General features: G+C 36.7%; 1 protein-coding gene across 1 annotated transcript; it reads left to right on the forward strand.

The window, feature by feature from the left end:
• The first annotated feature begins 6,813 nt into the window (after positions 1 to 6,813).
• On the forward strand, positions 6,814 to 9,364 carry LOC120269139 (zingipain-2-like). Its single transcript, XM_039276457.1, has 4 exons — positions 6,814 to 7,231; positions 7,318 to 7,544; positions 7,633 to 7,773; positions 8,931 to 9,364. The coding sequence occupies exons 1-4, from the start codon at positions 6,814 to 6,816 to the stop codon at positions 9,156 to 9,158; spliced, it is 1,014 nt and encodes a 337-aa protein (XP_039132391.1). The 3' UTR covers positions 9,159 to 9,364.
• Positions 9,365 to 14,313: the final 4,949 nt, after the last annotated feature.

The following is a 14,313-nucleotide window of genomic DNA, read 5'->3' on the forward strand; positions in this document are numbered from 1 at the left end:
ATGCTTGCAACGCATTCATATGGATATTTGTAGCCCAGTGAACGTCGAGTCTTTTAGGGGGAATAGATTCTTTCTCCTGTTGGTGGACTACTTCACTCGTTTGACCTGGATATACTTTCTCAGGTCAAAGGGAGAAGCCTTCAAAAATTTCATCAAGTTTCAAGCTTTGGTTGAGCTAGAAATGGGGATTAAACAAGAGTTGATGACATCCTATACTCCCCAGCTCAATGGCATAATGGAGAGGAAAACCCGCAGGTGGTGGAAAAGACTCACTACTTGCTAAACTGGAGCGGTTTGCCAATAACCTTCTTCACAGAAGCCACTACAACTACTGTTTACTTGATCAATATAACACCAATTGAAGCAATTCCAGGTATGACACCATATGAAGCCTAGAGTGGTGTGAAGCCATCGGTAAAACTCTTGAGAATGTTTGTTTGCATAGGTTTTGTGCAAATTCCCTCTTAGAAGTGTCACAAACTTGATGACAAGTCGGAGAAGGGTATACTCATCGGATACTATCCAAAAACAAAGGCAAATAAGATGTTTAATCCACTTACAAGAAAGGTCACTTTGAGTAAGGATGTGGTGTTCAGAGAACAGTCAAGGTGGGACTGGAGTACAGACATTGGTGTTCAATCAGTGTATCTTTGGCGTGACATAATACTAAGTGAATCAGACAATGGTGCTTAGTCTAGTGGTGACTATATTGATGTTACACAAGCTCCAAGTGAATAGGATATAGTGTAAGTGCCTCAATCAGCCTCAGAAAGAGTCATTTAAACTGTAACAACACCTAAAGAAGCAATTGATGATGATTCTCCTCTACCTATATGAACTAGTGACACGCCCGAATATGCTTGTGAACCGCAAGTGCACGGGTGTCGAAGTAATAAAATACCCGGTGAGTTGGGTAGTCGAATCCACAGGGAACAGGGTTACTAGTACTAACTTCTTCTCTGCTTTCTAGCCTAATGATAAATGGAAAGGTGTGGTGATCTAATGTGCGAAGAAATGAATATCGGAGACGAATATGCAAGGGTGAAATGGATGGAGATCTCAATCAGTAAAAGTGGGGTATTCGGAAAATGCTCCCCCTAGGATTCAGGTATTAGGTACCGGATAAGCAAAATGTTTCTATGATGAGTAAGTTAAGTCGTGGAAATCCAAATATAATCGGATCCGGCCTCCCGATCGTCGATACTAGTCCCCTACAAGGTCCCGGTGGAGAAATCGCTCAATCTCAACACCTCACACCACATATGACCGCAAAGCACTCTAGGGAATCCAAGAGGTGTATCCGATTCCTAAAGATTGATCTAACCCTAATTCCCGGCGAAGGATCCTAACCCCCTACAAGGTCCCGGCGGAGAAATCTCTCAATCTCACGCCTCACACCAAATATGGTTGTATAGAGCTTAGGGAACGGAGATAGAATACACCAATCGGAGGGGAAAGGGGATACTCCCTATCTCATGACTCATCCTCTCAATCCTCTTCAATCTTGAGATTCTAACACTTTTGGAGACCTCTCTCTCACCAAGGTAACAAATCATGCAAACCAAATAACCAAAAGATCAATAAGGTAAGCAAGCATTAGACAATCAAGATTAAAACTTAATCAAACTCGGATTAAATAGAAACACTATCAAATCCACAAAAGATGAGAATCCTAGGGTTCACAAGCCCAAACACCCTCTAGGGTTTTAGCTCTCTATGGAGCAACATACAAAACACACCATCAATGAATGAAAGTACATTAAAACCATAGAAATAAACCCCCTTATATATGAACTGATGGCCTTGATGGAGAGCTTCAACGTCTTAAAGGACCCACTCCGAAGCTAGGTTCACCGGTGGCTTCCTTGATGCTATGATAGAGGAGGAATCGATCAAAGCTGGTGATGAAGCACCTCCAAATCCGCAAAGACCTCCTCTCCAAACCCTAGCCGTCTCACCCCTCAAGAGCCGTACAAAAGATGAGAAAGAATAGAGCAAAACGGCTATTTATAGGCCTTAGACCGCGTCTGTCATGTGCCCCCACGCGCCCATGTGGATTTTCCACGCGCCCGCATGGGCTGCAGGAATTCACTACAGTAAAATTGCTACAGTACTTTTCACAAAACGCGGTCCAAACACTCTTCTCTTGAGGCCACATGTCCGGGCACACGTTCATGTGGTAGGCTATAAAACTTCTCTTCATCGCCGCATCTTTGAGAGGTCTTGCAATCTTCACAAAGAGAAGGAACATGAAGATGTGGCTACCTTTGTGCCTTTCCAACTAGTGAATTGACATGAATCTTCTTGGAAGTTGGCACACATCTCCACGTTTATGAACTCCTCTGGTGTCTTGGTTCTTGAATTGAACAAGAACTCCCAACATTGTGTCTTTATAGCCTATCTTTGCTTCCTTTTGACTCTTCAAGGCATTCACAACCTATATGCATAAAAGAACACCAAATACACAATATGAGACATAAATCATGGTAAAAATGATGCTCAATGCATGTAAAACATATATAAAAATATGTCTACTCAAGCACTTATCAACTAGACAGTTAAGTGATATATATAATAACTGTTCATTTACCTTGTATGTTGCAGACCCTGTAACTTATGAAGATGCATCAAAGAGCAATAAATGGATGGAGGCAATGAGAGAATAAATGAACTTGATTCAAAGAAATGATACTTGGAGCTTGGTTTAGAAGCCAGAAAAAAAGAAAATTGTTGGTTTAAAGTGGATATTCAAGACCAAATACAAAGTTGATGGTGAAATTCAGAAGTTGAAGGCCAGGACTGCTGCCTCTGGCTCATATCATGACTGTGAAGTTTCTGTTTGCCTTAGCAACATAGAAGAGTTGGTGTTTGTTCCATTTAGACATCAAGTTGGCATTCTTACATGGAGAAATTCTTGAGGAAGTGCATGTGGAGCAGCCGAGAGGTTTTGAGATAAAAGGAAGACATAAGATGGTGTATAAACTCAAGAAAGCTCTCTACGGTTTAAAGCAAGTTCCTAGATCATGGTACGGTAAAATAGATGCATATTTTGCTCAACAAGGATTCTAAAGGAGTGAAACTAAACACACTCTCTATAGAAGAATTGAAAACAATGGAGAGGTGTTACTGGCATGCATCTATGTTGATGACATACTCTGCCTAAGTTCATTAGTAGAGTTGGTATTTGAATTCAAGTCCAAGATGCAAGAAAATTTTGATACAACTGATCTTGGTATGCTGAGCTACTTCCTAGGCTCAGAAGTATTGCAGGACAAGCATGGTGTGTTTGTAAGTCAGAAGAAATATGCTTATGATCTCTTGAAGAAGTTGTTCAACTTTCTTAATTGTAAACCAGTTACTACTCCAATGTATTCTAATGAGAAGCAACAAGCAGTTGATGATTCAGGAGAAGCTGAAGTCCAAAAAATACAGAAGTTTGGTTAGTCAATTGATCTACCTAACTCACATTAGACTGGACATTGTTTATGTTGTCAGTATGCTCTCTAGGTACATGAATAAACCCTCTAAAACTCATACTGGTGCAGGAAAATAGGTATTCAGGTATCTCTCACCCATAATTGATTATGGGTTATGGTATGCTCATTCAAGTGAATGTAAATTGGAAGGTTTCACTGATAGTGATTAGGGTCGGGAGTTTGGATGATATAAAGAGTACATCCAAAGTTGTTTTAAGCTTGGTTTAGTTGCAGTTTCATGGATGTCCAAGAAGTAAGAGGTGATTGCATTGTTAATAACCAAGGCTGAGTATATCGCCATTTCATCAACAGCTTGTCAATGTTTTTGCCTCAAAAAATTGTTAAAAGATTATAGCATGGAAAGCAAGGATGCAACTGAGATTTGGTGTAATAATAAATCAGCAATCGCAATTGCTAGAAACCCAATGCATCATGGGAGGAAAAAACACATAGATGTCAAATTCCATCATATTCGAAGTCTAATCAGTGATGGCATTGTGATATTAAAACATTGCAACACAACTGAGCAACTTGCTGATCTCCTCACCAAGTCTCTACCTATTTAGAAGCATAACATATTGAGAGCTCAGTTGGGTGTGTGCAACCTTCAGTTACGGGGAGGATATGTTGTTGAAAATGTTTAAGTTTAAGGCCCTGTTTGGGTAGGCCAAAAATATGCCATAATCCTTACATTATGGCATATTTAAATATACTGATCATCTCCTCCTCCTCTTCGTCCTCCTCCTTTACTTCTTGATCTGGTCTCACTCTTGTTTCTCATACATCTGGAACCCTAGTTTGTAGATGGTCGAACATGATGTTTGCCTTGTTGATGGGGGTGTGTATGTAGGGAGATATCTCTGGTTGATGTTTTCCTCATTGCTTCTGATAGAAATTTCAGTAATTTGGTTTGATATCTTTGCTTAATGTTTTCCTCATTGTTTGATCTCTGTTGATATCTCTGATTTGATTTGTTGGCGATTTTTTGGTTGTTGTATTGGTGTATCATTGTTGCCTTGTGATTTAATGCTTTGCAAGTGCTTGATCTGAATTTTGGAATTGTGTATTTCTTAATTTGAATATATGTTTTCTGGAAATCTGGTGCATGTGCTGTAGTTGAGATGATAGAGTAAATACTGAAATTCAATTTGAACTTTTGTGTATCGGTTCCTGGTTGATTTAATAAATATTATGAATGGCCACTAAGCACACTTTGTATACTATTATTGTTCATACTTCGTCAATTAGCAAAATGATATGGGACAAATACATAATATTTTTCTATATAAATGTTTCATATAGTAAATGTTGTTTTTGGATTCAATTAGTGTTTATTTGAGATATATTTGTTTCTTTTATTTCTGGGTGCAAGTTCATTTTATTTATAAATGTCTGGTGAAGTATTCATTTTGTTAGAACTGATCAGAATTAATGGATTCTTGCTGATTGGTGATGTCTCTCGACCCTGGCTGGAAAAAAAACCAATGAAGTTGTGAGTAAATTAATCAATTGGAATTAGTGGTGATTAATATGGTTTTCTATGTCTGATCCATCTAAGAGTTAGTGTTAATAGTCAGCAGTTCATTTTCTTACCCTTATTGCTTTAAAAGTTTGAGTTGGTTGGATGAATGATGAATCCATGAAGTGTGTGTGTTGTCTTCGAGAGCGTGTCTGATCTTACTGATGCAAAATAGATAGTGTTGTCATATATGCATGTTGTGTGCCATCTAATTTGCCTTACCAGTTAATTGATGCTCATTGTGTTATATTAATTGTGTCTCTAACTTGCATTATTGCAGGGTGATTTCTCTAGCTTTCTATAGCTAAGCATGAATAGATCATCTTCTTCATTTTTCTTCCTCCAAAGATTTAAGGAATCCATGGTGAAACAATGGTTAGAACTATGAATTTTTTCAAAGAGTATGTGTATAATGAGCAGGAATCATGCTGTGTATAAATAGGGGAAAATGATAACGGCTATAATTATAACGGCTATATTTGCAACGACTATATTCTAATGGCTATTTTTCAAAATTTAATTACCAACTGTTATAATCCAACGGCTATTTTTATTATGTAATAATAATTTATTTTGCAAAACAAACACTCATTTTGTAAGAAAAAAATATGTAATAATTTTTGTAATATTTTTTTTATTTTGTTACCCAAACACCCATTTTGTAGGAATAAAATCTGCCATAATTTCTGTAATAATCAGTTGCACTGGGGGATGTTGGAAATAAACTTAAACATAAATAATCATATGGATTAATAATGTAGGAGTTAAGGAATATGAAAAGACATAATTTATAAAATATGAAAGGTTAGAAGCTAAAAGGTTTATGTAAAGGCTATCTATGTAATGTTTTGATGAAGAGGTTTGAAATTTGAATAAAATTTATATTCTCCTGTGGTATTTTATCTTCTTCTTCCTACTACCTCTGTTTGACCATATTTTTTCCCACCATTGTTTCCCACCATTGTTTCCAACAAAAAACACAACATCAGATAGATGATTCCAATTCTTTGCTAGACAAGCATCCACTACACAAAAAAAATGTATATAAGTAGGCATGCTTCTGCCTTTCTCTGTCTTTCTCTCCTTTGCTCTCACTTTTATATTTGGAAAGGTTTTCTAATTGATCGGCATCAAAGGGAGCTTTGGCGAGGTTGAGGGATGGAATGGGATGAGAGATTTTGTGTGAGTGTGGATCGTGGATTCTGGATTAGATTTGTTATTTTTCTTTTTCTTTTTTACATTTTTTAAACAATATTTTAATATAAAAATGCGTCATGTTAATAAAACAAACGATAGACCTAATGTCTATCTCTCGATGGACTGTAATTTTCAAATTAAAAAAAATTCAAAAACCTCGCAAAATATAATAGAGGGTTTAAAAAAACCATAACTATATCTTTCAGGGAGTAAAAAATTAATTACATTTTATAACGACATATCACGTGGACCTACAATATGCATATTCGCCTGAGAGAGAGAGAAGTACAAAAGGGTTTCGGATACAATAATATTATGAGGGGCACCGTGTGTTGTACAACACTACACTGAGAAATTATAATGCCAGAACCGGATTAAACTATATAGAATATTTGTATCCAAATATCAGATCAAGTCATCAAAGGATTTATTTCTATTTTTAATTTTTATCCAAATTAATACCCTATGGTACGATAGATTTCCCCACCAAGCACACAACTACAGTTAAATCAATTTTGTGAAAATGTTCCACACTTTCATAGGATTCTTTTGGGCATCCTATGCAGAACTCTCTACGTATAACACACAGTCCCAAGGTCCAAACCTAATCCAACTCCTCCTATGGCTTCCCTTCTTGTAATACTGTTCATCTCGGGTCTCACCCACTTTTCATTCACCTCTTCTTCACCAATTCCTTTTCGCTCAGAATACGAAATTAGTCTCCTCTATGAGGGTTGGCTAGTTAAGCATAACAAAGTCTATGAAGACCGGTCAGAGAAAGAGAAGAGGTACGAGATTTTCAAAGACAACCTTAAGTACATCGATGAGCATAACACCGGCAACCATACATTCACTCTTGCTCTCAATGTGTTTGCGGACATCACTGTTGAAGAGTATAGAGCCACTTATCTTGGCACCTTACCACCACCGCAAGGATCCATAGAAAATGATGACAATGATGATAAGAAGGTAGTCCCCGATTCTATTGACTGGAGGGAATTGGGAGCTGTTACCCCGGTTATGCAACAGGGTGGTTGTTGTGAGTAGTGCATATCTCCTTTCTCAATTTTTATATTTATTTTTCATGTTATAATTTAGCTAAAAACTACTAGTGATTTAAAACAGTTAGTTGTTGGGCTTTCACGGCAGTGGCAACAGTTGAAGCCATTAATCAAATAGTTACCGGAGATTTGATATCTTTATCAAAGCAACAACTAGTAGATTGTGACCATAAAAGTTGCTCACCATACTACATCCATAAAAGTCTGGAGTATATTAAAAAAAATGGTGGTATTGATACAGAGGAGGACTACCCCTACAAAGCTAAGTATATTGGGTGTAATGCAACCAAGGCAATGTCTATGCTTTGAGTCAATTCATTTCCTTTAGGATGATGTTTTAGTGGTTTGGCTCTATGTTAATTCTCTTGTGTGTTTGTAGGCAAAAAACATCGCTGTGACAATTGATGGTTATAAATGGGCACCTCGAAATAACGAAAATGGGTTGAAGGCTCAAGTTTCAAAACAACCGGTTGGTGCTGCTGTTGAAGGCTATGGACGAGATTTTCAGTTATATGGAAAGGTGAGAGATTTTAAATATTTAACTTTTCTTTTCTAAATGGTCAATATAATGATTAATTTTTAATTAAATGACATTCTAATGATGTATATGTAGATCTATATTATAAATGATATATATAAACCTGGTCCCTAGCGCGCGATAAGCCACTGTTACATTTTGCTTGTATAATTTCCAATAAGGAAAAATTTTATAAAAAAACCCTTATGGTTTGTCAATTTTATAAAATAGAGACCGAGAAATTTTTTTATTTTTAAATTATGTAATTTTTTTTGCTATAAAAAAAGATAGATGTTAAAGGGTGTTAACTTTTATTTATTTGGAAAGCCAAAATCCTCATTTCATTTGAAAGTTGGCTTATATGCCATAAAAATATATTTTTTTTATTAATCTATTTTTTTCTATTAATCCTCTAAAAATTTCACTAAAAAAATAAAAAAATAAAAAAATAAATAAATCACAAAAGGCAAATGGAATCATGTCTAGAATCTTTTTATTCATACAACATGCCAAGTTTTTAATTGAATTGATAATTTTACCCTTACGAAAATAAAGAAGAGTTACACATTTTACCATTTCTCTATTTTTTACTAATTAGAGAAACTATATAATTTTAAAAAAAATACTCTATTTCTATTTCGTAAAACTAGCAAAAAGCGCAATATATTTTCTAAAATTTTCTCAAAATATAAATTTACTTAAATGAACATAATTCTTTCACATATTATTTTCTTATTAAAAAAGTCCAATAGAGAACTTCATATTCTCTCAATTAGAGCTAATGGTGATAAAGATGATATTTGTAAAATTGAAAATTAAACGTTGAACAAAAATTCTTGTGGAGGTAAGGCACTAATCAAATAATTTATGACAATGTAAATTTTCTACACGTCGAAAACTGAAAAATGTCTAAAATTTCTTCTTAAAGCACAAATAATTATAAGGTACTATATGGCATAATGTGTAATGCAAATGTGCTGCCACGTTTCGTTGTCGGCTCCTTTATTTGCTTGTTCTAATTTCCTTATTTAATAAATTAATAATTTACCTACTTTATTTTTAAAAAAATGCTAGCATTTGCAGATAAATATTTTAGATGGTATTACTATACGGTGTTAATTGAAATTACTATTCATGTCTCTAACTTTTGATTATTTTAGGGAATATTTACAAAATATTGTGGAAAAAAACAAGATCATGCTGTGACTATAATTGGTTATGGCACTGATGGAAACACAGATTATTGGCTCATAAAAAATTCATGGGGTGATTTTTGGGGTGAAGCTGGGTATATGAGATTAGAACGAAATATACAAGACCGAGCTGGTAAATGCGGTGTTGCTGAGTGGCCAGTCTATCCAGTGAAGAACAAGCATATCTCGATTTAAATTTCTTTGATTGACCTTTATGCATTTCTAGTATGATAGAACAGCTTCCCCACCAATAAATCCGTTATTCAAGCTAATTGCTATGATTCAAGGCTGTCTATACATGGCACTCATGTAACAGTTTGAAATTAGGGTAAAATATGTTTGGTTAATTGAATTGATTGATGTTGATGTAATTTGATCTGATGTTGGGAAAATGATACATTAGCACTTGCCGCATTGCCTTAAAATGGTATGGAACAAGGGGTTATTGAAAAGGTTTTCTTAATATATATAATCTCGACAAAGCAGATTGTTAAATGATTTATTGTTTGCTATAAATCATTGCAACTTTCTTAACTACCTATGAAATTACTGATAATTATCTTTCTTGGAATATTTGCTAGATATGGAGATTTAATTGATGTACACTAATTGTTTTTTGTTGTTTGATTATTGCTAAATAAGTGGCCTAATTAGATGTGATTAAATAAGGACTACACCATTTTCTGTTATTACACTATAAATATGGGGTGATTTTGTAATATATTTAGAAAACCAGGGCAATTGACGGATCTCCAAGGTGTGTGTAAATTATACAAACATATAAACATGTAAGTATGCAATTAGTATTACAACTGGTTCATAAATACCACAAGTATACGGGTCGCCATATAGTATCTCGTTGATAAACATGAGGGTTGTATTTCCCCAGGAATGATGAGAAGTTCCTATTACTTCTTTTTTACTTAATCAATAGCCTAAACGTTTAGGTTCTTTCTTTAGTTTACTTCTACAACACTATTACATAATACAATTGGAGAAATCGTTAAGCTCCTTTGGAAGGAGTTAGGAGGTTGTATAATAGTTATCTTGATTATTAATTATGATAGGCGTTAGGTGATAATCAGATTCTATAATCGGATAGTGGGAATTCGAAGGCCTTCTAGCCCCAATCTCTTGGCGTCTAGGTCTAAATCACTAGGAACTCAAGGTGAAATTTCTTCCTACTCCAGCCTCCTATGTTTGTCTTAAGTACGAGAATTACACGAAAAGGGATAAAGCAAACCATAAGCATAAGGGGCAATCAGTCCCTAATCCAAAAATCTAGCTATACCTAATTTCTTAGCCAATCCATATATCTATCATTGCATGTGTGTTCTTAACATGGGGGTATAGCTTCCTCATCAACATTAACAAGAATATCAATTAAAAACATGAGATGAATCACTTGAACTAGAACGATATGTTGAATTAATCAATTAAAATTCATAAATAATAATCGGGGGACCTAGGCATGCAATTCCCCTTGAATTAGGTTTTTATGGATCGTAATAATAAAGCATTGAAGCATAAGAGAGCCACAAGACCAAAGAAAGAATAGATATGCGTTTAAAGTATTCCTAAACTAATTCCCTCCAATAGGTCTCTGAAGGTTGAGAGTGAGAGGATCCCAAGCTCGATTAGATGATGCGTGTCACTCGTGCCTTCTTCTAAGGATGATCGTTGACATCCTCTTGAGAAACTCACCGGAATCTGATGGAATATAGGAGAAAACTCATCTTCAGCAGCTCAGATCTCCAGAACTCTACCCGCCTTACCTTATTCGGCAAAAAAATCTCCTTGATTGTAGAGAAACCTATGGTTTTTATAGTGGTCGAGTCTGCCACAGCCTCACCACGGTCGTTATGATACCCGTGGTGAGTAAGTTATTACTTGGCCTCCAAGTCGCATCCTGGCACCGCTCTCTGGGCGTTGTCTGGTGAGATCACGATCGTAAAGGTTACCACAATGCCCGTTGTGAGGCCGTTGTGGACTCTATGTCGCTTTTAGTGATTCCATGCTGCCACGACTTGATAACGACAGTGGTAAGTGTAGATAACGGGCGTGCTGACTGAACATCACAGCCGTTGTGAGCCATGGTGAAGTTTTAATTTAACAACTTGGTTCATTTTGCTTAAAAACTCCCTTGAATTCACTTCTTTTCCCTAAAACAGAAATAAAGGCCGTGGTGAACAAAGGAATGAAATTTCATCCTAATAAGGTGCTAAACATGTCAATTTCCATACTGAATGCAATGTAAATGATATAAAAAAAATATATGATCTTTCTAACACTTATCAAATATTTTCGCACTTAAGAGTTTGCTTGTCCTCAAGCAAATAAAACAGATAAAAATAGAATACATGGTAATTGATTTATCTCAGGCAACTAAGTATGGAGTTTCAGTAGTATGGGGGAATAATCAAATGCCAAGTAGCATGGTCATGCCTCTACAAAGAGTAATATACTCTATGGTAAAAAGAAATTTCCAAAGTGTTAGTCTCCTGGTCTACTATCTTATAGTCTAGTTTGTGTAAAAAACCTTTTTGGGGTTTTATTTAGTCTCACTCTTACACTTTTCATAATTTTTATACATGAGTACCCTTTCCTTTTCTTATCTTTTTTCTCATAGTTAGTAGCTTTCACACTTCTCAGGAGGCAACTCTCTCTCCCACTAGGGCATACATTTTGTATCCGACTTGTTAGAAGTGACTACGCACTACGAAGGAGGTAGCTCTTTCTGTGCATATATATATATATATATATATCTTAACTTAGAACAATAAAGTAAGTACTGATCATATCCCGATTATAAAACATCACTCACTAAAAAAACATAAGGTGCAAGGTGTACTCAAGAGGGACACAAGATAGAGCAAAGACTCACAGAGCAGTCAAACTCTCTAGAGGCAACGAAAGAATTGCTAATCTAACATATCATGTCCCTAGACCAATGAAACTCTAATAAGTAAGTGTAATGCCTTCAAAGATCAATACTAGCATATGCATAAAGTATAAGCACTATTTTAAAAAAAATTGCAATATAGTATGATATAGTGTAATATAGCATGAAATTCATAGTATAATATAAAGAAACACAATCATACACTCCCTCCCTATACTTAAAGATGTACATTGTTCCCAATGTGCGCATGTATGCACAAGTGTGGTGATATATAATAGTAAAAGAAATATAAGAGTGTGTGGTTAATAGCACTCCCCTGATTTTTTAGTTGGGCCAACTAGGGCGATGAAGTTGCCCCTGTCAAGGCTACTAATTGTGTGGGCCAAAACAACGCCTGATCACCTCAAACCCTGATGGAGACAAAAGTGAAGTGATTAAACACAAGAATAACATAAAATAATATATAAAATGATGTAAAATGTAATCCACTATCATCAAAAAGTACAGAAGCAGCAGGGCAAGCTTCCTTTGCTGAAATAAAATGTATAATGTACTGAAAGAAAAAAAAAAAGTGGTAAATGAAAAAGCTCAAAATGGTGGAAGTCGATAGGGGAAGTGATAAGTGCTTGTGCGATATGAATGCGAAGCATTCATTCCTTATGTTGAGCATTACTTTTCTCGGGTTTTTACACTAATATGTGTGTTTTTATGTTACTTTCGTGTAGGTGGGGTTGTGAGGCCGATTATGAAGGAAAGAAGCCAATGTGGAACACAATACACCGATTTTGGAGGAAATCTTGCTAAGGTTCAAACGCGAAGACATAGGTCGGGTGTGAGATGCTAGAGTGTGTGCCAACCTCCTCGTATTCTAGTTGGCACATCTATTTGGAGGGGCACAAGGGCAGTCATACTCGAGCATTCCGACTTATGCACATAGAACAAGAGCTCCACTAACTTGTCTATCATTGAAGAAGCAAGTGATCCACAACGTGAACGTGTGCCCGTTTGCATTACCCCGATGAAAGTATGGATTTGGGAAGCTATTCAGGGCGGATACTGTAGCAGAGCACTGCAGCAAAGTACTGTAGCAGCATTGTTCACAACCGGCCGAGAAAACAGGAATTCAGAGAATCCTCACGGGCGTGTGGAAATTATCCATGCCCGTGTGGAAATTCCACATGGGCGTGTGAAAAATCCATAGGCCCGTGAAGTCGCCCGATTCCAGCCTTATTTAAAGCCGATTCAGCCCCGATTTCAACATTCTCTTCTCCATCTTTTCCCCAACTTGAGAGAGGGCTTCGGCTAGGGTTTTAAGGGGTATTGGCTAGGGTTTTGGAGAGGTTCACGGCTCCAACATCGTCATTCCTTAGGAAGAAGGTTGGTAGGGGAGCTTCCATCGAGGCGTATCCTATACCGGACGAGGGAATCCTTGGACGACGAGTAGAGGACTCTCCACAAGACCATCGATACGACCATCGAGGGGTTTTTTTTTATGGATTCATTGCTTTTACATTCTATTTCTTTGATTGTACTTAGCTCCATGGAGAGCTAAACACCTAGTGGGTACTTGGGTATTTGTGAACCCTAGGATGTATTCGTTTCATTGAATCTCTTTATTATGCTTTCAATTAATTGATGTTTATTGTGAGTTTCAACCTTGAATGCTCGATTGTATGAACATTTCCCCTAGAGTGGCACTAGGGTTGAGAGTTCTTGTTGGTAACCTTGTGAATGAGTGACACACCACGAGTGTTAAACAAAGCTTGGTTGGAGAGGGTTGAGAGGGTGAGTCGAGAGGTACAGGAGCGTCCCCTTTCCCCTCCGACGTGATAGATTCTACCTCCGTTCCTCGAGTTCTTTGAGGCCATAATAGAGTGAATGGTCTACGGGATGACCCTCCGCTGGGGCTTAGTTGCGAGTGCAACGGAGTAAAGCGTTGAGGTGATCTTAGTATCTAGGGCTTAATCATGGTTAGGGACCTTCCACTTGGACCAAAAGGTTAGGTCTATAATTAGGAAGAGATTTATCACTTGGAATCCCTAGAGCTCATTGCAACTCTATGTGAGTGAGAGGTGTTGAGATTGTTCGATTTCTCCTCCGGGACATGTATGGAGTTAGGCATAGTTGACCTTAGATTTGGGACTATGTAATGAAGGATTTCCACAACTCACTATTGCATTGATTAGGAAGCATAATAGAGGGTTCTTACACTTGAAGTGATCGTCCTAGGCAGAGCATTATCCGAGTACCCCATCTTTATCGATTGCCTTACCTTCTCCTTTACTCGTGCTCTCTTACTTGTTGCTTTTACCTTTGAGAATTGAATCATTGTCACACTTATCACTATTGATCTTTCACATAGCCAAGAAGCGAATTAAGTGTTTTTATTCCCTACTCCCTGTGGATTCGATATCCGCTCATCCGGGATTATTATTTCGACAAACCCGT

The sequence above is a fragment of the Dioscorea cayenensis genome, chromosome 9 (genome assembly GCF_009730915.1).
Source record: "Dioscorea cayenensis subsp. rotundata cultivar TDr96_F1 chromosome 9, TDr96_F1_v2_PseudoChromosome.rev07_lg8_w22 25.fasta, whole genome shotgun sequence".
Lineage (NCBI taxonomy): Eukaryota > Viridiplantae > Streptophyta > Magnoliopsida > Dioscoreales > Dioscoreaceae > Dioscorea > Dioscorea cayenensis.